At 49.0% G+C, this 23,433-nt stretch overlaps 1 protein-coding gene across 14 annotated transcripts in view; it reads left to right on the forward strand.

Moving 5' to 3' along the window:
• The window catches only part of ARHGAP26 (Rho GTPase activating protein 26), a 476,857-nt gene that overhangs the window by 144,392 nt on the left and 309,032 nt on the right, over positions 1-23,433 (forward strand). For all 14 annotated transcript variants that reach the window (XR_002342097.1, XM_013987610.2, XM_021085444.1 and 11 more), the window contains exons 4-6: positions 4,192-4,263; positions 10,211-10,312; positions 20,717-20,827. Coding sequence is in view for 13 of the 14 variants with exons in the window: in XM_013987610.2 (XP_013843064.2) it covers positions 4,192-4,263; positions 10,211-10,312; positions 20,717-20,827 (285 nt within the window). In the remaining variant the exon portion in view is untranslated. The remainder of the gene's footprint in view (positions 1-4,191; positions 4,264-10,210; positions 10,313-20,716; positions 20,828-23,433) is intronic.

The raw sequence follows: 23,433 nt of genomic DNA on the forward strand, positions 1-23,433 counted from the left end.
AAGTTTCTTGTCTTGGTCTGCTTGGGCTGCCGTAATGAAATCCCGTAGACCCGGTGGCTTAGCCAACAAACATTTATTTTTCACGGTTGTGCAGATGGGATGCTGGCTGATATGGCTCCTGGTGAGGGCTCTGTTCCCGGCTTGCAGACGGCCACCTCCTTGCTTCCTTCTGCACAGGGAAGAGAAGGGCTGGAGGGAAGCTCTTCTCTCTTGTCATAAGGTCACTAGTCCCATAACGAGCATTCTGTCCTCACGACCTAAGTATCTTCGAAAGCCTCCATCTCCAAATTCTATCACAGTGGAGATGGCGAGGGGTAAACAGAGGCATATTAAGTTTTTAACAGTTTATTGGAACAAAAATCGATTGAAATTGGGCAACATTAGCCTGGAAGTGGTGAGCAGCACTCTACCGCCAGGAGCTAGGGCAAAGACTTGTGCCCAGCAAAGCAAGGAAATGATTTGATTGACTCTGGCTTAAGCTGTGGCCTTATTTGGGAACGCCTACTGGTTTGTGATGGGTTGTCCTTAGCTTTCGATTTCTTAACCTTGAGGGATTTACAGCCTTTGGTGTGCGTTTGCGTATGCAGGCTGCTTAGGCATCAGAACCACCCCGATACAATGACCTCCTTGCCTCACAGGGCTTAGGGTATCAATATCTGAATTTTGGAGGGGATGAGGTTTGGTCCATAGCCTCTACCAAGACATCGTGGAGCCACGCATTTTCTCTTTTCACCCGCATGGTGATTCTGCCAAGTGGGACCTTTATCGTCCTCTCATCCAGATGAAGAGTCAGAGGTTTGCAGCTGTTGGGTACCATGTCCAAGACCACACAGTTAATAAGGGGCACAGTCTGGATTCAAGCCCAGGTGGTACCAGAGCAGTGGGCATTTCTTTAAAACTCCACCCAGAGCAGAAGCCCCTCACTTTCTGCCCTGCAGAGAGAGACACCGTTGGCCTTGGTGGCTCACGGCTGGGCTCTTGAACCAGACTCAGGAGGGTGGTAGCAGCAGCAGCTGGGTTGGTGGTGGGTGGCTGCGGAGGGGAGCTTGTGTGTTTGTGCACGTGCTGGGGCCTCAGAGAGGGAAGTGATTCTTTGGAGTCTGATTCTTGGCGGCGTTATTATTTGGGGGTGGGGGGTGTGGTGAGCAAATCATGACGAATACCCTGCAGATTGCCGTGGTCCAGGGTCAGGGAACAATGACTGGATTGTACTTTTCAGCTGACCTCTGCAGTTTTATTGTCAACGTCAGTGAGTCGAGTCCCTGCTGTCTGTGTCTGAGTATCTGGCCATCGCAGGCCCCTTTCCTGCCTCCTCACCCTGTGACGGCTTCATCGCCAGTTCAGCTCAGCCTAGCAAAGCGGTACCTCTTTGGGAAGCCCTCCCTGACTCCTGAGATATTTGGCCATCCTTCGTCATTCCTCCACGTCTGGCTCATGCCTCTGATTCTGTACATACCACACCATGTCCTGATGGTCACTGCAAGTGTCTGTGCCCCCATAGGAAGCAGCAGACCTTGAAGGGCAGGGAGTGGGCTACGGTGCCCCCCCAATATCAGCACAGTGCTTGGAATTGAGTGGAAATTACAGTCCTAGACTCTTAGACTCGGACGGGCTTTATTCCTCACCGTCTACAGCCCTCACTCAACAGATAGGAAAAGTGAGGTCTCGCGAGGGCTGATAGGCTGCGGTAACGAGATTGGGGGGAGGATTTGGATGTCGTGATTTCTAGCTGGGAGGCTTTGGTATTTTAGCATCTGGTTGGGGCTGCTTCTTACCCATGGATGCCCATCGTATCAGTCTGGGGAGTTTACAAAGTACTGATGCTTGGGACAGAGTAGAGAGATTCTGATGCAGCGGGCTGGGCTTCAGCCTGGACATTGGGAATTTGAAAAGCTCCCAGGTGAGCCTCACCTTTGGCCAAAGTTGAGAACCGGCAACCACTGGCTTAGGGGCTCCGTGCACCGTTGTGAGTTTCAGAGACTTAAACTTGATTTGTGGATAAGACGGAAGTGAAATAGTAAAGCAACATCAGATAACAATAAAAATCAAAAGAGTTAAACATTGCCCCACGCTAGTGTTAAAATGCTCTCTTCTAAATAAGTGCTCTTGGAGTTCCCACTGTGGCTCAGCACAAACGAACCCAAGGTAGTCACCATGAGGATGCAGGTTCGATATCTGGCCCCCCTCAGTGAGTTAAGGTTCCTGTGTTGCCACAAGCTGTGGTGTAGGTCGCAGATGCAGCTTGGATCTGGCGTGGCTGTGGCTGTGGTGTAGGCCAGAAGCTGCAGCTCCGGTTCGACCCCTCGCCTGGGAGCTTATATGTGTCGCACCTGCGGCCCTAAAAAAATAAAAAATTAAAACAAAGTAAAATAAGGGCTCTGAAAATTGAGAAAAAGGCAAATGGCAATAAATTTGGAGACCTGCCGCTTTCTCCTCCGACATGTCCAGTTCATTCTTTGCTGTGCCCGTCTCTGGCTTCTGGCATTTACTCTGTTGGGTTCATTGCGACGGATAGGCATGCGATTTAGAAAAATAATGCTTTGTTGTGGCGAGATTCCTGAAATAATTAGTCGAGCGACGCGTGAGCAATGAATGACTTAAAAGGAAAGACTGTGAAGTATTGTGTGGCCTTAGAAAAGACCATAGACTCTTAGAGCTGGAACAATCCACCCACTCATTTGGCAGATGAGGAAATTAGAACCCAGAGAGGTTAAATGTTTTGCCCGTGGTCACACAGTTGGCAGCCAAGCCAGAAATACTTCCTGCATTCATGTAGCTGTTGTAAAAACGCTTGAGTGCTCCTTTGTTTTATCACTCTTCTGTGTTTGGGGGTAGCGATAGACAAGTGAGCATTGATGAGAGAGTGCTGTGTGTGTGCACACGCGCAGATGTTGTAATGGTGAACCAGAACACGTCCCCTGGGAGCTCCCGCCATGGCACAGGGGGTTAAGCATCCGGCTGCTGGGGGTTGGGTTGCTGTAGAGGCCTTTGGTCCCCAGCCCGGCACAGTGGGTTAAAGGATCCGGCATTGCTGCAGTTGTAGCTCAGATTGAGCCCCTGACCCGGGTGCAGCCAAAAAGAAAAGAAAAAGAAAACTTCAGCTGGCTTACACTTTCGGAAGAAAACTCAGGCTGTGAGGGTGGTGGGATGTTTCTTTGGATTAACCTTGGTGGTCAGGGCAGCCCTCCCGAAGGAGGGGACCTTTCAGCTGAGACCTGAATTAAGTGATGAGTTGCCCAGCCAAGGCTGTGGGGACAGAGCCTCTGAGGGGACAGCCAAATGCACAGGCTCAGAGGTGGGGCAGGTTGGGCCCCTTTGAGGTGCCCGCAGGGTGACAGTGCAGCCGGCGGGCAGGACCCGAGAGGGGCGAGCCCTGTGAGATGAAGTTGAGAGGCAGCTCGTGGCCAGGAGTCCCAAAGATCCCGACCCCAGCCCAGAACTGGCGGGGCCGCACTGTCAGGCTTGGATGGTTTCCATGCCACCGAAGGGAGGGTTTTGCGGGGCTGGGTTAACCTAGACGCCGTGTGGATCTCCTTGAACTCTGTCTACTTAAACACAACCTGGGTGCACGAGCATTTCCCAGAAGAGGTGACCTGCAGCTTGAAATTTCGACCCTTCTGTGTCCCCAGTTCCTCTCTGCCTACGGTGTGGTTACTTAGGTTTTAGAGGGCCTCATTTTTATTTGTCAATATCTATCTTCATCACGCACAGGAAGAATGTCTCTCTCTTTTTTTTTTTTGGGTCTTTTTGCCATTTCTTGGGCCACTCCCGCGGCATATGGAGGTTCCCAGATTAGGGGTCTAATCAGAGCTGTAGCTGCCGGCCTACACCACAGCCACAGCAATGTGGGATCCAAGCCGCATCTGTGACCCACACCACAGCTCACGGCAACGCCAGATCCTTAACCCACTGAGCAAGGCCAGGGATCGAACCCGCAACCTCATGGTTCCTACTCAGATTCGCTAACCACTGAGCCGTGACGGGAACTCCAAGAATGTCATGTTTTGCACCGATGATTGGACTTTGATTTGCGTGCTGTTGGTGTAGGAGTTGTGACCTGCTGACGCCTACCCCGTGTTGCTTCCTCGGATATCACGCTGAGACCCGGGGAGACTTTGCGCAGGGGCTGCTCTGATCCTTTACTGATCCTGCGCCTGTGTCCCCTCCCCCACCCCTGCTTGTCCCCCCCAGATCGAGAATGCCAGCGAGGTGCTCCTCACCCCCTTGGAGAAGTTTCGGAAGGAGCAGATTGGGGCTGCTAAGGTAAGAACTGCGCCAGCCTTGTTCTGGGATTTTAGGGCAAGAGGTCTGGAAAACACACCGCCTTCAGAAACTCTTCAGAGAATCTAAGCCCACCTGCTTAAGGGTCTTCTGGGCCAACGAAGAATCGTAGAGCCCAGCTCATCTCTTCTTCACGAAGGTGGAAGTGAGGCTGAGGGGTCACCTCCAGTGCAGTCTCTTTGTGTTTCCACATCTGATTGTGCGGAGCTGGTTCAGCAGTCAGCGCAAGGTGGATGCCACGTCTTCTCTGAGCGAGTAGATACCCGTGGGTTTGGACGACGTGTCCTGATGGCGGGGGCCCAGGACCAGAGCCTAGGAAAGGGGTTACCCCTGGACCTTGGGGGCGAGGGGACCCTCTTCTTAGCCCACTTTTGCTCTGTGTGAAAAGGAGCCCTCTGCTATTAGATCTTTTGATTTTTTTAAAGAGAAACCAAAAAGTCAGAGTTTTATATGAAACTTGCTTTTTTTTCTTTCATTTTTTAAATCCTGGCAAATATTTTAAAAATATATATTACACATTGTATGGGTCAAAAAGTGGTGCTGCTTTCACCCAGAGGTCACTCTTTGTTATCACTGTCCTGGAGCGACAGTAGCTGACACTTGGCTGATTCTAACCTGTTACTGAAAGACCTTAGAAGGGAACTTTACTCATTTTTTAAAGGTGGGTTCTCCAGGGTCCCCTGCCCTGTGATGAATCCCTACGAAACCCCAGCCAGGCTGACCTTCAGGAGAGTGTTAAGGTCACCTGCAGCGAATGTGTTTTCATTGGAATCAATAAAAGCAAAAGGATTTTCAAGGTTTTCTTCCTATTTTTTTGTTTGTTTTTTGGGGAACTGAGAGTCATTTGGCTGCAGTCCCATGCGCCACCTGCAGGGGGTTTTGGGCAATGTCACCCTCTTGCCTGTTGAGAAGATGCGGATTTTACTCAGTTGTGAAACGGCCATGAGAGGTGCCTGCTGGTAGTGGGAAAAATACAGTCAGAATATAACGAAGTGGGGTCTCCCCCACCCCGCAACTAAGCGCACCTGCTTTCTAGAAATGAAAATGGGAGTTCATTTTCATTGTGGTTCAGCAGGTTAAGGACCTGACATTGTCTCTGTGAGGATACGGTCCCGTCCCTGGCTTGGCCCACTGGGTTAAGGATCTGGGGTTGCCACAAGCTGCAGCACAGGTCACAGATACAGCCCGTATCTGGTGTTGCCGTGGCTGTGGCACAGATCTCAGCTGCAGCTCCGATTTGACCCCCTGGCCTGGGAACTTCCTTGTGCTGCAGGTACGGCTGTAACAATTTATATGCATATGATTAGAGCATGAAAGAGATGTTCGGTCAGGGTTATTTAGAAGGACGGATGGTCATTGCTGGGAGGAGGGACCATGGCAAAGATTTCCCTTGCAACTGGTCGCACTTTCTGAGCAGTTTTACAGTTATCACTTACGCAGACATTAGAGCTCATTGGCTTTATCAGGTTTTGTTAAGGAACGTGCAATTTAAAGGAAGTCTTACTCTGCTAAGATTTTGTTCAAGACCTTGAACAAACCCAGGAACAGACGAGAAAATGCCGAGGGCCCCTCCCAGAGTTGTCGCCATCGCAGACCCAGTGAGCAGCTGCTCCTTAGTGGCTTTGGGGCCTGTGCCTCCCACTCCTGCCGGCACACGCCACTGGTTCTGGAGGTGCTGAAGGGCTGTGGGCAGCAGCAGAGCAGACCCGTGCACTGAGTCATCCCTGCAGGAGGCCCTTCTCCCTCCGCGTGCAGACGCCTCTCACTCTGGCCTCTTCCCTCGGCTCTGGCGGGGGGTTATTATCCCAGCTATCACGGGGGAGTGGTGGCGGTCTGAGTGGGCTTCTTTTGGGGTTGATACCAGGGATCGCAATGACAGGAACAGGTACTTTTCTGAGGGCCATCGATGGTGAGACCTACAAGAATGAAAACAAATGGAAGAGTCGCTCACCAGAGTTCCCATCATGGCTCAGTGGTTAACGATTCTGACTAGGAACCATGAGGTTGTGGATTCGATCCCTGGCCTCGCTCAGTGGGTTAAGGATCCAGCATTGCCCTGAGCTGTGGTGTAGGTTGCAGATGTGGATTGGATCTGGCGTTGCTGTGGCTGTGGCGTAGGCCAGCGGCTCCAGCTCCCATTCGACCCCCAGCCTGGGAACCTCCATGTGGTGCAGGTGCAGCCCTAGGAAAGACAAAAAGACAAAAAGTAAATAAAAAAAGTGAGTCGCTCACCAAAGCATGTTCGCCTTCCTGTCCCCTGAGGACATTGGGGGTGATGGCTGGCCCCGCCCCCTTTGTTTTATCTCTTTTCAGTCTCCCTGTCCCTCTGCAGCACCGCCACACCCACACATTCATACCACAGGCCTGGGTACATTTAAGAGAACACTGAGAAACAGCAGCCTCTTCGGAAGGCTGTCTAGGGAGCAGGCTCGCGTTTGCCTCCGAGGCAGCCAGGGCTCTGCAGCGGTCAAGTGGCAGGTTCTGAACTCTGCCTGAATGATGCTAAAATTACCCTTCCTGCTTCTCTTCCCTGCTGGGCTGCTGCTTCGGTTGCTATAACAACCTGTTGCTCCTTGAAGGAAGCAGAAGTTGGAGTCCTTGGGGGGAAGGACTGGTCTTGGGCTAGGACACAGTATCGGCCCTAGGGTTAGGTTTCCGAGTGTCCTTTTCCTGCCCCTGAAGCTGGGCTGTATCAGAATTGGGGGGAGTGGTGAAGAGTGGGCGGTGGAGCTGGGCTGCGTGAGTTCACATCCCCCTCGTGCCGCTGGCATGTGCACGCGGGGAGGCCAGTCCCCAGGCTAAGCTACGGCCGTAGCGATGGACCTGACCTTGCAGAGTTAGCCCGAGGAAGGGAGGAGTGAATTCCTACGAGTGCTCAGAACACCTGTCATGAAAGCGTTTGTTGTGGGAGCTACTCTAGGCCATACACACAGTTCATTCATGAGAAAACAGGCGACAGCCTGCTGCGGGCAGTGCACATGTGGTGGCGGAGCTCGCGTGCAGGGAGAAAGGCGCTGGACAGACTGATGCAAGTAGGCATGTGATGGCAATTTGTGCCGGGTGCCGGGACATGAAAAGCGAGTGGTGGGCATCCTTATCGCCCCCGCCCCCACCGGGGCTGCCCCCACCATCCTCCTCACTGGATTTTATCCAGCGCTTTTCATGGGCCAGGCGTCCTGCCAAGCACCGGATGCGGTTTAATCTCATCAATCCTCCGACGGGGTGGGTGTGCTTATTTATTAGCTTTTTCGTTGACGTCATGGTTAGTCTCTGAGCTGAAAGGGGAAACTGGTCATGCTTAGTTTAGGGAGGAGGGAATTGAGTCCTGGAGAGGCCGTGCTCTGGGCAGAGCTGGGCATAGTTTCCAGGATCCTAATTCTGTCCTTGATCCATTTTGCCACCCACAGTGGACTCCCTGGAAGGTGAACAGCATCTCTCTCGGTTGGCACCTGGGTGACGGAGTCCTGTCACCCTCCCGTCTCACAGCACGTGCTCTCCGTCTTGGTGGAGCTCTTCCCCCCAGAATTCTGGTTGCTCTTTGCTCAGGACAGAGGCTGCCTTCCGCTCCCCTGAGCTCTGTCTGTCCCCTTGAACACGGAACGTGGACGTTCGGCTTGTCCAAAAGTCACCGAAAGCTGTTGGGCTCAGGTTCCCCGGCCTCTTCTCCCCCGTCTGGCCAGCTGGACTCTGCCAGCATGAGTTCTCTCTTTGGCATTGCTGACGAGGCTGGTGGTGGGGCCGTGCGAGCACTTGCTCAAGTTGGAACCCAGGCTCAAAGTCACCGCTTTCTGGGAAGGAAAAGAGCTGTTTGAGTCAAGGGTCTTGCCTCTCTGCCTCCTCTCCTTGGGAAGGAGGCTCCTTCAGCTTTGTTTTCACTTGGCTTCTGTATGTTTAATTGTTTGTGAATGTAAGGCTTTCAAGCAAAATTCAGGTTTGTAGAGATGGGTCCGTGCCAGCTCGGATGGGCATATGATGCTTCTGCCCACTCGGTGAAGCTTAGATTTCATTTTGTTTTTTTCAGGCCGCACCTGCGGCATATGGACGTTCCCAGGTTAGGGGTCGAGTTGGAGCTGCAGCTGCCAGCCTATGCCACAGCCACAGAAAAGCCAGATCTGAGCTGCGTCTCCAGCTTACACCGCAGCTTGAGGCAACGCCAGATTCTTAACCCACTGAGCGAGGCCAGGGATGGAACCCTTGTCCTCATAGATACTATGTCATGTCGTGTTCCTAACTCACTGAGCCACAGTGGGAACTCTGAGGCTTTGAATGTTGCTGTTGGCCAGACAAATGGTGTCCTGACAGCACGAGAGCTTGGCAGAGCCTTAGGTGGCAGAGCCTTGGTGACCTCTCCCCGCGCAGGCTCAGGGCATCTGTGCAAGCTGCCTCCTGCTCTGGAAGGCTTCACTCTGCCCTTCCCCACCCCCTTCCCAGTGAGGCCGCTCAGGCACTACCTGTGTCATCTCTGTGACTGCACCCTGTTTGTTTCTTTCATGGCACCTGCAGGCACCAGGAATCATGCCAGTTGTTGACTGGTTAATTGTGCCTCGTATTTCCAGGGCCGAAGGGGTCCCGACACGGAGCTTGCTCGTTAGAGCTTCGGCGAACGAAGAGGCGTCTGAGCTTCCTCGCCTGGCTGCACCCTTTCTTCTCCTCTTGTAGGATATGCAGAAAAATACCTCCTGGAGGCTCCCCATGAGTAAATGCAGGAATGAGACACCCACTTAGACCCTGGATCCTGGTTATCAGGCCAGTGTGGACCCTCCCTGGCCCCCAGACCGCCACCCACTGGAACTGGAGGGAAGACGGGGGTCCAAGTGCGGTTGAGAATGTGAGCTTGGAGGCAGCCCGACCTGGGCTCCGTCTCCAGCTGTCCCTCTCCGTGACTTTTTACAGAAGTTACCTCCTGTGACTCAGGTTTCTTATCTGTGAAATAGGGAATAGAAATAGTTCCTCAGTGACTTGGTGGGGGAGCAGGGATTATTATGCGTAGCATGATATTTATTTTATTTTTTATTTTGAACGCAATAATGTAGGATAAAACACATTTCCCGAATAGAGAGAAAACACCACTTATTTTCTCATTTCCTTAACTTGGGTATTTTCATTGAGGTATCTTCCTATCTAATCTTTGTTCCTAAATACCTTCTTTGAAGGGTGCACCAAGTTTGTGTTGTGCTATTATTATTTTTCATTGTGGGCATCTTTGCATCTCTCTGCCTAGCCTTCCTAGTTATATTTATTGGATGCCCTGTGATTTAATTATCCTAAATTCTATTCTTGGGTTGCTCCTGCTTCCTTTTCTTTTTTTTTTTTAATTATGAATGATGCTGCAGTGAACATGTTTGGGAAGAAAATGTCTCCTTTGTTTTGAATTATTCCTTAGCTTCAGGACCCATATGTGATATGATTGCATCACAGGATATTTAGGTCTGTAGACTCAGAACTACTTTTTGAATCTGATTAAAGCGGGATCTAGTCGTAGTGTAGACTTTTCCCATGGAAGCTGTAAGCAGGTCTTCCTGTTTGGGGATTCACCTCACAGGTCACTTCCCGTCTTCCTCTGGCTTTGAACAACCTTGTGAGTTCGAGAGGAGAAATTGTGGTTTTACAGTGGAAGCTTTTAGAAGGTGGAGGGAGCCCTGGCTGGGCTCCTCGGTGATACTGGGATTTTCCTTGTTTCAGGCTTCAGGGTGGCGCCTCTGCGGTTGACGCTCGGGTGGACCAGGCTGTGGCTGGGTGGCTGGCTGCCTGGTCTCATGGGCATTGTTGGAGCAGTGGGAGGGGGTGATCCGCTCTTGTGACCTGAGGGCATGATGTTGCTGAGAAGAGGAGCAGGAAGAGCGTGACCCAGGTTGCTTTTGGTCCTGAAACATTTTATTCTTTTTCTCCTTTCTTCTCTCTCTCTCTTTTTTTTTTTTTTTTTTGCCAGGAAGCCAAAAAGAAGTATGACAAGGAGACAGAGAAGTATTGTGGCATCCTAGAAAAACACTTGAATTTGTCTTCCAAAAAGAAAGAATCTCAGCTTCAGGAGGTAAGAAAGTTTACTGGTGTCCTGAGTCCTGGGTTCACTGATTCCTTGGTGCTGGTGACTTGGTCAGAGCGTCCTCAGGTTGGACGAGACCTCGGAACCCAGGAGCCTCATTCTGATTCCTCGCTGGCTGCTCACTGCCCGCGTCGCCCTCGTACCTTGCCGCTGCAGCTCTCACCGAGGGGCCGTCCAGCCCGCCCACCACGAGGAACATGCAGCCGGTCAAGGTCACCCACCTCCCTGTCCGGCGGCCCTCATCACGATGTGCGCGTCTTCCTTTCAAACGGAGATCGGCTTTCCTGACCTTGATTTTCTGCTGTCTTACCTTGCTTTGTGGCTTCCTTCTTTTTTTTTTTTTTTTTTTTTTTTGTCTTTTTGCCTTTTCTAGGGCTGCTCCTGTGGCATATGGGCGTTCCCAGGCTAGGGGTCGAATCAGAGCTGTAGCCACTGGCCTACGCCACAGCCACAGCAGTGTGGGATCCGAGCCACATCTGCAACCTACACCACAGCTCATGGCAACACCGGATCCTTAAGCCACTGAGTGAGGCCAGGGACCGAACCTGCAACCTCATGGTTCCCAGTCGGATTCGTTAACCACTGCGCCACGATGGGGACTCCTGTGACTTCCTTCTTAAGTCACTGGTTGGAAATGTTGGCATCTAAAACACTTGGGTTGCCCTTCCTTAATATGAAATGAAAAAAAAAAATCATACCAATCAGTATTGACCTTAGTCTTTTTTTTTTTTTTTTTTTTTTTAAAGCAGTATTTTTATTGCCACTCATGTATTGTCTGCTTCAGTAACCTTGTTTCAAAAAAGTAAATTCTCTGGTCTGTCCCTGGTCTTTTTGGATTTGCATGGGATCTCTTTTAAGAATAGTCCACTTGGAGGCGTTCCCGTTGTGGCACAGCGGAAATGAATCCCACTAGGAAATGAGCTTGCAGGTTCGATCCCTGGCCTCACTCAGTGGGTTGAGGATCCGGTGTTGCCATGAGCTGTGGTGTAGGTCAGCAGCTGCAGCTCTGATTAGACCCCTAGCCTGGGAATCTTTATATGCTTCAGGAGTGGCCCTAAAAAAAGACAAAAAGGAAAGAAAAAAAAAGAATAGTTCACTTGGAAAGAAAAGTCAGCTTTGCAGCCATGGAGCTGTCACCATTATTATTTTATTTTTTTATTTTTAATTTTTTTTGGTATTTTCTAGGGACACACTCGCAGAGTGTGCCAGAGCCACAGCAACGTGGGATCAAAGCCGCGTCTCTGACCTACACCACAGGTCAAGGCAACACTGGCTCCTTAACCCACTGAGCAAAGCCAGGGATGGAACCCGCAACCTCATGGTTCCTAGTTGGATTTGTTAACCACTGAGCCACGACGGGAACTCCACCATTTTTATTTAGTTTGTGGAGACTTGCCTGGCGAGGGGTGTATGTTGTGGGGAGATAGAGCAGTTTGCTAGTGGAACCCCAAAGCTGGCTACACAACCGTCATCCACTTTAGCTCCTAACGATTTGCTTGAACCGTCTCAGGTGTGCACTAAGGCGAGGCTAAGCCTCCCAAGTCTGCCTTCATTCTTGGGTTTCCTTTCTTTTTGAGCAACTTCTATGCCAGCACTTCTGTCAGGTGAAAGTTGATATGAAGGCGGCAGGGCCAGAGGTTGAAAGGTGAGGGCTCCTCGGAGCTGGTGGGGTGCACTCCCCTCCCCGCTGGGTTTGTTCCACACCCCGGGTTAGGAAGGTGGTGGGCTTGGAGCTCTTTGCTTTGAAGTGAGTGTTTGAACCAGTTGTGGGAGTGATGGATGCTGACCTAGCAGCAAGTGTTTAGAATCGACTTTGAAGATCAGTTCATGGCCAACCAACCAATAGCAATTTCGTCTGAGCTAGAGGAAGTGGAAGCAGCTAACTTATTTTTTTTTAATATAATTTTTAAATTTTAGTTGCTCTACAGTGTTCTTTCAGAAGTAACTAACTTTTCCTTGAAGATTTCGCACCTGAGTAGGGAGAACGATGCCAAGGCAGGAGCAGGAAGTTCTTGAAGTGACCTAGCGGCTCAGGCAGCTCTTGTCAAGTGTGATTGAGAAGGTTGGCGTTCCCGTCGTGGTTCAGCGGAAATGAACCTGACTAGGATCTGTGAGGATGCAGGTTCGATCCCTGGTTTCGCTCAGTGGGTTGAGGATCCGGCGTTGCCGTGAGCTGTGGCGTAGGCTAGCAGCTACAGCTTCGATTCGACCCCTAGCCTGGGAACCTCCATATGCCTCAGGTGAGGCCCTAAAGAGGAAAAAAATAAGAAAGTTAAGGAGATGCTTGTTTTCATTAGAGGATGCGTAAAGAGCTATCCCCGGTGCTACGTGGGGCATATGGATACCCAAGGATATGTGCCTTGTCCCTAGTGATTGTGTAATTCCATTTAGGTTTTCTCCTGATGCCTTCACTTTTTGGTTGTCATTCTTCAAGCATCATTGGACATTGAGGGTTTGGAAACTGTAGGGAAAGTCATTTTGGCTGCAGCTCATAATGACCAGATCTCTCCAGCTCTGCAGTTTCTAAGCAGTGAGATGACCATGCACCACTCGTGCAGGTATTCACAGCTGAGCAAATATGGGATTGTTCTAGCACCTTCAGTCCCGGGAGGCTCTTAGTACAGTTACCCTGCGTGCATAGCTCTCCTTGTCTGGATACTGCTGAGTTGGCCTGGGCTGCGTCCCACGTTCGGGCCGAGCCAGTGTCATCGCCCCCAGGACAGCACTGTGGGGACCAGAACACCGGGCTGGCACAGAAAGACCTTGCGGTGCCATGTGGTTGACTCTGTGACCTGGAACAAGTGTTTGGTTTCTCTGGGTTCTAGTTTCTTTGTAAAACACTCCTCAGCTACCTGTCCTGTCTACTTGATCATATGCAAGAACGTCAGTTAAGCTGCCACAGGGATCTAAAGGATTGCATCCCTCCACCTGGCCTGTCGCTCCTCACTCCCCCTCCCCAGGGTGGATGGCATCGTGCCGACTGCCTTGGTCTGCTCAGGCTGCTGCAGCAGGCCACCAGAGCCTGGGTAGCTGATCAACATCAGGAATTTGTTTTTCGTGGATGTTGGGAAGGCCAGGGTCATTTGGTATCCGGTGAGGCCCGTGTCCCGATTCTTGGATGGCTGTCTTCTGGCTGTGTCCTCACCTGGCAGAAGGGGTGAGGGAACCACCTTGGCCTCTTTGCTAAGGACTCGACCCTCCTGTCACCTCCCAAAGGCCCCACCGCAGATGCTGTCCCACCGGGGATGAGGTTTCAGTGTATGGCAGTGGTGCTGAGGGGGACGGGCATTCTCTCTGCAGCCCTGACTGTATCCCTCCGTGGATGGTTGGTTCATCTTGCTCTTTTTACAGTCCTTGTCTTCCATCCATTCACATGTTCTAAGTACTTTGAAGACAGAGAGTGGGCTGCAGGTCTGGTGTGTCCTCAAACATTGTTTTTCATACCGGAGCTGAATTAAATTGGATTAACGACATCATGATAAAAACAACCGATGACGATAATCTTGTTACTAACAGCGGCAACACAGTAGTAATCTCGGCTGGTATTTATTTATTGTGTATTTATGTACCTGGTAGTGTAGTAAGCATTGTATGTGGAATCTTCTCAAGTCATCACAAACCACATCACCACAAACCACAGATGTATCCCTCTTTTTTTTTTTTTTTAATTTTTTCGGTCTTTCTGTATTTTTCTAGGGCCGAACTCACAGCATATGGAGGTTCCCAGGCGAGGAGTCTAATCAGAGGTGTAGCCACAGGCCTACGCCACAGCCACAGCAACATGGGATCCAAGCCATGTCTGTGACCTACACCACAGGTCACAGCAACACCAGATCCTTAACCCACTGAGCAAGGCCAGGGATCGAACCCACAACTTCATGGTTCCTGGTCGGATTTGTTAACCGCTGAGCCAACGACAGGAACTCCCCTCTTTTTTTTTTTTTTAAAGAAAGTCCAGATAGAGGCTAAAGTCTATATAGTAATTTTATTTTTAATTTTAAAAAATTTTTTATTATAGTTTATTTACAATATTATGTTTATTTCTGCTGAACAGCGAAGTGACCCAGTTTTATATATAATATATATGACATGTATTATATATATTTACAATATTGTACTAATTTCTGCTGTACAGCAAAATGACCCAGTTGTATATATAATATATTCCCTTTCTTATATTATCGTCTATCATTTTTTTTTGTCTCTTTGCCTTTTGTCTTTTCTAGGGCCACAGCCGTGGCATATGGAGGTTCCCAGGCTAGGGGTCTAATCGGAGCTGTTGCTGCCGGCCTACACCACAGCCACAGCAATGCCAGATCCGAGCCTCATCTGTGACCTACACCACAGCTCACGGCAAGGCCGGATCCTTAACCCACTGAGCGAGTCCAGGGATCGAACCCGCAACCTCATGGTTCCCAGTCAGATTCATTTCCGCAGCGCCACGGCGGGAACTCCTTCCATCATGTTCTAACCCAAGAGACTGGATATAGTTCCCTGTGCTGTACAGCAGGACCTCATTGCTTCTCCATTCTACATGTACTAGTTTGCATCCAGGGAATGGGGTGGGCTGGGAGTCTGGGCCTAGTGGGTGCAGACAATACCCTCTCCTTTCCATGTGAGGAGACTGAAGCTCAGAGATGTCCAGTGGCTGCCCACAGCCAGTCAGCAGGGATTTGAGCCCTGGCTCCTGAAGGGGAGCCCTTTTCCTTAACCCGTAAGCTCTCCTCTGTCCTGGGAGGAGAGGACGTTGCTGGGCGGCCTGCCAGCCGTTGTTATTCAGGGTAAGTGTCAGGCTGATGGACCTGGAGAGAGGGACGGACCCTGGCCATCATCGGGCTGAAGCTCTCAGAATTACCTTGGAAGGAGCGGAGTTCCTGGCAGAGTTCAAGGGCTTTGCTCAAGATCTTCCAGCTCCTTAGTGACGATTGTCCCCACATTTGTAAAAATCACCTTTTAACAATATTATTAAACACCCACTACAGATTTAGTGAAAATTACGTCCTCTGATAATCCAGAATTGTTCCCTGATGGCAGGCCTGAACTGAATGCTTGTAAATTAGTCGAGCCCCGCCCCGCCCCAATCTCTGGTGGCTGAGATGATAGGGCAGCGACATGGAGTGACATTGCCATCTAGTGGTTGACTTGTTAAAAGCCAGCGTTCTCAGTGGCTCGTGGCTCAGCTGCAATGAACTGGACTAGTTAGTATCCACGAGGATGTGGGTTTGATGCCTGGCCTCGCTAGTGGGTTAAGGATCCGGTATTGCCGGGAGCTGTGGTGTCGGTCGAAGATGCAGCTTGGATCCCTCATCGCTGTGGCTGTGTGGTGTAGGCTGGCAGCTATAGCTCCTATTCGACGCCTAGCCTGGCAACTTCCATGTGCTGCAGGTGCAGCCCTAAAAAACAAACAGCAGGAAAAAAACCAAAGACAATAACCGTTCCTTGGACAAATTATTTATTGGCTGCTTCTGTGAAAGTCTCTTCAGGAGCTGGATGTATTGTGGGGAGTGAAATGAGTGAGGGGAACTTGCAGTCCGGGAGAACGTCTCTTTTCCCAGAAGCACAGAATGGTTGGCAGGTCTTGGACAAGCTGGTAGATTGGCAGCTTCTCAAGCAACAGAGCAGGGTAAAGGGCCTGCCTAGGGGGTTGAAATCTGGCTTCTGATTCTGTTGCAGGACAGGGGGGGACCCCCTTTCTAGGGCCCGAGAGCGGGCTCTTGCCTAACACCCAGAAATGAACTTTCCAAGAAGACACACATGCTAACAAAGCAAACGACTTTTCTTGGGAAGGGGCGTCTGGGTGGAGAGCAGCAGTTGAGGGAGCCCCAAGAACTGCTGTCCACGTGGCTCGCAGCTGCAGGTTTTATCATCACGGGGTTAGCTTCCCTGTTGTCGCTGGCCGGTCGTCTTGCTTGGTGCATGTTTGGTCTGACTCAGGGTCCTTCCTGGTGGCGCCCGCAGCTCTCGGCCAAGATGGATCCCAGCACCAGGGATCCTGGGGGCTGGTCCTCTCCTCCTCCCTCTGTTGGCCCCTCGCACTTTCCTCCAGGTAGTTTGCAAGGCAGAGGGTGGACTGATGTCTCCTCCCTCTTTTCAGCCCCTCCTGAACTCTCCCCGTTAGTTTTCAGGGAAGCACCTTTTTTCCTCCTTAAGCTGTGAACTCCAGGAATGAACGAACAATTTGCCAAGTCCTGAAGATGTCAGCTTCGCAGCACCTTAGCCGTGGGGTGAAGTAAAGATCTCTCCCACGATTCTTCTGCGGGAGTCTCGACAAAGGAACCCTGAAAGCAGTATTCCTTTGGGGGCTTTGTCTTTGTCACGTGTGTTACAGAATGACACCTGACACCTTCATTTCTGAAGAAAATAGTGTTTTTGAGTATGTCATCAAAGGCCAGGACCAGATGGTGTCGCAGGCAAATTCTACCAAACGTACAAAGAGGAACTTATACCCATCCTCCTTAAACTTTTCCAAAAGGTTGAAGAAGAAGGAACAGTCCCAAAGACATTCTATGAAGCTGCCATCGCCCTAATGCCAAAACCAAAGATACCACCAATAAAGAAAACTATAGGCCAGTATCTTTGAAGAATATAGATGCAAAAATGCTCAAGAAAATTTTAGCCCACCGAATCCAACAACATATAAAAAAGATCATATGTCATGACCAAGTGGATTCAGCCTAGGTTCGTAAGGATGGTTCAGCATATGCAAATCAATCAATGTCATCCACCACATTAACAAAGGAAAAGTCAAAACCCACATGACCATCTCAATAGATGCAGAGAAAGCATTTGACAAAGTCCAACATCCATTCATGATCAAAACTCTTACCAAAGTGGATATAGAGGGAACATACCTTAGCATAATCAAAGCCATTTACGACAAACACAGCAAATATAATACTCAATAGAGAAAAGCTGAAAGCCTTCCCACTCAAATCTGGAACAAGACAGGATTGCCCACTCTCACCACTGTTATTCAACATAGTACTGGAAGTCCTACCCCAGCAAACAGGCAAACAAAAGAAATAAAAGTCATCCAAATAAGAAAGAGAAGAGGTAAAACTGTCACTGTATGCAGATGACATGATACTATATATAGAAAACCCTAAGGACTCAACCCAAAAACTACTTGAACTGATCAACAAATCCAGCAAAGCAGCAGGATATAAGATTAACATTCAGAAATCAGTCACATTTCTGTATACTAACAAATATTAGAAAAGGAATACAGAAATACAATGCCTTTTAAAATTGCACCCCAAAAAATCAAGTACCTGGGGATACACCTGACCAAGGAGGTAAAGGACTTATATGCTGAGAACTGTGAAACATTAATCAAGGAAATTAAAGAAGACATAAAGAAATGGAAAGCTAGTCCACGCGCCTGGGTTAGAAAGATTAATATTGTAAAAATGGCCATCCTACCCAAAGTAATCTACAGAGTCAATGCAATCCTTATCATATTACCATGACATTTTTCACAGAACTAGAACAAACAATCCAAGAATTTATGTGGAACCACAAAAGACCCAGAATTGTCAAAGCAATTCTGAGGAACAAAAACCAAGCCAGAGGCATAACTCTCCCAGACTTCAGGCAATATTACAAAGCCACAGTCATCAAGACGGTGTGATACTGGTACCAAAACAGACATACAGACCAAATGAACAGAATAGAGAACCCAGAAATAAACCTACCTGTGGTCAATTAATCTTCGACAAAGGAGGCAAGAATACAAAATGGGAAAAAGACAGACTTTTCAGCAGCTGCTGCTGGGAAAACTGGACAGCTGCATATAAATCAATGAAGCTGGAACACACCCTCACACCATGCACAAAAATAAACTCAAATGGCTTAAAGACTTAAATGTAAAACAAGACACCCTTAAACTCTTGGAAGAGAACAAACATTCTCTGATATTAACCTTACAAATGTTTTCTCAGGTCAGCCTCCCAAAGCAACAGAAATAAAAGCAAAAATAAAGCAATGGGACCTAATGAAACTGACAAGCTTTTGCACAGCAAAGAAAACCATAAAAAAAAAAAAAAAACAGAAACAAAAAGACAATTTACAGAATAGGAGGAAATAGTTTCAAACATTGCTACTGACAGGGCTTAATCTCTACAATATACAAACAACTTATACAACTCAACAGCAAAAAAGCCAACAACCCATTTGAAACACGGGCAAAAGACCTGAATAGACATTTCTCCAAAGATATACAGGTGGCCAAGAAGCACATGAAAAAAATGCTCAATATCACTGATTATTAGAGAAATGCGAATCAAAACTACCATGAGGTACCACCTCACACCAGTCGGAATGGCCATCATTAATAAGTCCACAAATAACAAGTGTTGGAGGGGGTGTGGAGAAAAGGGAGCCCTCCTACACTGTCGGTGGGAATCTAAATTGATACAACCACTATGGAAAACAGTATGGCGGTACCTTAGAAAACTATACATAGAACTACCATATGACCCAGCAATCCCACTCTTAGGCATATATCCAGACAAAACTTTCTTTGAAAAATACACATGCATGCACATGTTCATTGCAGCACTATTCAAAATAGTCAAGATATGGAAACAATCTAAAAATCCATTGACAGATGTTTGGATTAAGAAGATGTGGCGTATATACACAATGGAATACTACTCAGCCATAAAAAAGAACAAAGTCATGTCATTTGCAGCAACATGGATGGAACTAGAGACTCTCGTACTAAGTGAAGTCAGTCAGAAAGACAAATACCATATGATATCACTTACATCTGGAATCTAATATACAACACAATGAACCTTTCCACAGAAAAGAAATTCATGGACTTGGAGAACAGACTTGTGGTTGCCGAGGGGGAGGGGGAAGGAGTGGGGTGGATTGGGAATTTGGGGTTAATAGATGCAAACTATTGCCTTTGGAATGGATGAGCAATGAGATCCTGCTGTATAGCACTGGGAGTTATATCCAGTCACGTGATGGAGCAGGATGGTGTGAGAAAAAGAAGGTGTACATGTGTGTGTGACCTTGCTGTGCAGTAGAAAATTGACAGAACACTGTAAGCCAGCTATAATGGAAAAATAAAAATCATTATAAATGAAAAAATAAAAAGAAAAAAAATCGTGTTTTGTTTCCAACTAGCAGGATACCATTTTTAAGAAATCACTTCTATTCTTTTGTCATTGAAATGTGTCTTTAGTGTAATGATCTCCTTTGAAAGGGTGAGTTGACTTGGCCACTTGTGCAAAGGGTAGGAGCTTGACGTTGACGGTCAAGCCTCTTCCCAGTGGAGCATCTCTCTGCTCCCCACAGGCTCCTGTGCTCCCCCGAGCTCTGGATCCCAGGTCAGTGGCTTACCTGAACCAGGGTGTGGCCTCTCCAGGCCACACCTCTGCCCCGAGAGGGAAGCGAGCTTCCCAGGACCATGTGATGACTCTGCTTGGGGTAAACGTGTGGTTCATCTTTGTCCCAAGAGCGTCCTGGGGACCCGTGAAGGTGTTTTTCTCTGAGGCCCCTGCCCCACCACCTGGCTCTGCTCTTTAGGAAGAATGGCATGAGGACGGCCCTGCATGCTTTTCTTTTTCTCTTTACAAATCTGTCTTCCTTAGACCTGAGCTAGGTCTGCCCCGGGGTCTGGGGAGGCAATAAAGTCTGGTGGTTTAAGTTGTGCACCCAGGACGGAAGTCCCAGTTGTGCCGTGTACAGCTGTGGCAGGTGCCTGAGTGCTAGCAGATTTTATGCACTTCCTATAAATTAGAGGTAAGCATGAAAAATTCTCGTTGGGAATTTAATGAAGATTAAATCACTAGGAGTTCCTGCTGTGGCTCAACAGGATCGGCAGTGTCTCTGCATTCCTAAGACACACGATCGATCCTTGGTCTAGCGCAGTGGGTGAAAGGATCCGGTGTTGCCACTGCTTTGGCTTCGGCGTAGGTGACAGTTGTGGCTTGGATCTGATTCCTGGCCCCGGGAACACCCTCTCCTGCGAGGCAGCGCACAAAGATAAAAACTAAAATTAGTGAGGATCGGGTAAGGTCATTACGTACAGCTCTGGGGTGGGGCCTGGCACAGAGTTGGTGCCCGGGGAACCGTTATCATCATTCTCATGTCCACTGCATGCTCCTGGATTCGGGTTTGTTTGTTGGTTTGTTTTAATCTGTATATTCTTCTTTTTTTTGTTACTCAGATGAATTGATCACATCTGTAGTTGCATAACGATCGTAACAATCCAGTTTCACAGGATTGCCATCCCACAGCCCAAGCCCCTCCTCCCACCCCCCCAAAACTCGTGGATTCGTATTCAAACACCATCTCTAGAGATTTTTCTGGCTGCTTGCCGAGTCCTCTGCCCAGAGAGCCACTTGATTTTCCTGTGAAATTTCGTCTTGTTTGTAGGCAGACAGCCAGGTGGACCTGGTCCGGCAGCATGTCTATGAAGTGTCCCTGGAGTACGTCTTCAAGGTGCAGGAGGTCCAGGAGAGAAAGATGTTCGAGTTTGTGGAGCCCGTAAGTAGATGCTCGGGTTTCATGGCGAGCCTGGGCTTGCATCCCTCCCCTCATTCCAGCTGCCTGGGTGATGAAGTGTCGGTGAAGACACTGCCCAGCCCTGATGCTGTGCCTTCTGCTGGTAACAGCGCCTTGTCAACTGGGTTCTTCTCTGCCACCACGGGGATGGATGCAGAGCCTTCAGCGTTGCGTCTGCCCGCCCTCTACCCGGATGTTGTGCTGATTGGACCCCACATCAAAGTGGGGAGTAGAGGTGTCTTCATTTTGCCAAACAATAGTGATGTCACCCTACTTTCCTCCTTCCTCTGCCACGTCCTGTCTCCCTCAAATACGCCAAATGTAGCAGTGACCCAATGAAACCTCTCTCTCTGGCCTCCTAAGTTCAGAGCCCCCCCCCCCCCGTATCCCAGTCCTGTATTATTAAGAGATGTGAAAGCAGGCGGTCTCTCACGCTAGGTTGGTTATAACCAAGCAGCACGGGGGGGGTTCTGCGTGGAGTGTGATGGGATTTGAATTTGGGCAGAGTGGCCCAGTGGGCATGAAAAGTTGTCATGGGAACAGGGAACAAGAAAGGCTTTAGCTTAGGCCACCCCTGCACGGCTGTGGTTTCATGCAGATGTGGTGAGGCTCTCCCCCACTGTGGGGCTTGTGTTCAGAATCCACAGCAAAGAGGCTGCATGAAAACACCAAAGTGGGCTTCAACTTAAAACGCGTACTGACCTTGAATTTTTCAGACCCAAGCCTGGACTCTCTACAAGTAAAGTTACCTACCCAGATTTAAGAAAGAGTGATTTTCTTAAGCAAATAATAAAACTATAAGAAACTGAAAGAAAATGACTGCTCTTTGTGGCCGAGGGTGTACTGCACCCCACCTCTAATTTACACACTTTGGGGATGCTTTTCAGGCACGTAGACTTGCAGGCAGTTTCAAGACTGCACTTGGCCTTGAGATCAGATGCCTACCTCTTGTACTGTGCTGGAATTATGGTGACCTTGGACATCCACTCCCAGCCGTATCATCAGGCAGATTCTTCCAGATTGCTGATTAGCCAGGTCTCATCTGAAGATTGGAAACTTTTCGAGCCAGCTTCCTTGCTAGGGATGATCTCTGCCAAGATTTCAGGTCAAAATCCCCATCTGTCTGCAGGGTCTGTGAGGTGGGGAGAGCCATCTGTCAGGGAAAGCAAGCTTGTTGATTTCTCTGCTTGGAGCTCAGAGGTGTTAAAACCAGCCATTCAGTCACAGGTTGACCAAACACTCATCTTCTGTGGTCAGAGCAGGGATTCAAATGTTGTTGTAAGAATTAGCTTTTGGCGTGTTTACTTTTACCAGAATTTCTGGAGGGAAAAAACCCCCCAGTGTGATTCTCATAATCTTTATATACGCGTTGATTGACATTTTTCAACAAACGCCTGGTTCTGATGAGTTGCATTTTCATGGACCCATCCTGCTATTGAGAGGTGAGCTTCTTTCCTTGTCCATTTTGATGTCTCCATATAGTGAATCACGTATTGTATCTGTTAGCTTTGGCTGGGTAACAAATTAACCATAAAACCTTACCTAACAGTAGACATTCGGTTTTTTTACCCATTTGGGGGGGTTCATCCATTCTAGGCTGGGCTCAGCCGAGCGGCTCTGCTCATCTAGGTGGGCATTCTTCCTCCTCCTCCTCCTCCTCCTCCTCCTCCACCACTGCTGCTGCTGCAGCTGCTGCCACCATCTTCTCCTCCCTTGCTTCTCCCCCTGCCTTTGTTTCAAAGAAATCTATAAGGACTTATCCTTCTGTTGACTGGCATTTTGTATTGTATCAGGGTCCTGAGTGTTTCGAGAGGCCATGTAGCGTCATTGTTAAGGGTTCTAGAGTCAGGATGCCTCCTCTTAAATCCCAGCTCGGCCGTTTTCCAGCTGGATGTTCTTGGGGATGTTATCTTCTGAGTCTCAGTTTTCTCATCTGTGAAATGGGTGCAGTAGTACCTCTTACCTTGTAAAGATGTTAGGAGGATTAACTGAGTTTATCGGGGTAAGATGCTTAAAATAGAGCTAACCTAATTAGCACTGAATTATTATGGAATTGCTTATTAGCACAGTTCGTAATGAATAATTGTGAACAATTTATTTTTTTAATTCTGGGGATAGGGAATGTATCAATTTTGGCCACCCAGGGTCTCCTCAAAGGCAAAATGAGTCAAGTGCCAGTATTCACAGGGCCTACTTTTTTTTTTGCCTTTTGTCTTTTTAGGGCCGCATCCGCGGCATATGGAGGTTCCCAGACTAGGGGTCCAATCGGAGCTGTTGCTGCCAGCCTACACCACACCCACAGCAACGTCGGATCCAAGCCGCTTCTGCGACCTACACCACAGCTCACGGCAACGCTCGATCCTTAACCCACTGGCGAGGGTAGGGATTGAACCCGCAACCTCATGGTTCCTAGTTGGATTCGTTTCTGCTGCGCCACGATGGGAACTCCCTACTTGTTTTCATATAGTATAGTTTTGTTAGACCTAAAAAAGTTTGCTTTCTGACCATCATAGAAAGTGCTGGCAACCCAGCTGCTCTGTGTGAGGAGCTGACAGCCTCCTTGGAGACGCAGTGATGTGGTCAAGAAC

Source organism: Sus scrofa, chromosome 2, assembly GCF_000003025.6.
Source record: "Sus scrofa isolate TJ Tabasco breed Duroc chromosome 2, Sscrofa11.1, whole genome shotgun sequence".
Lineage (NCBI taxonomy): Eukaryota > Metazoa > Chordata > Mammalia > Artiodactyla > Suidae > Sus > Sus scrofa.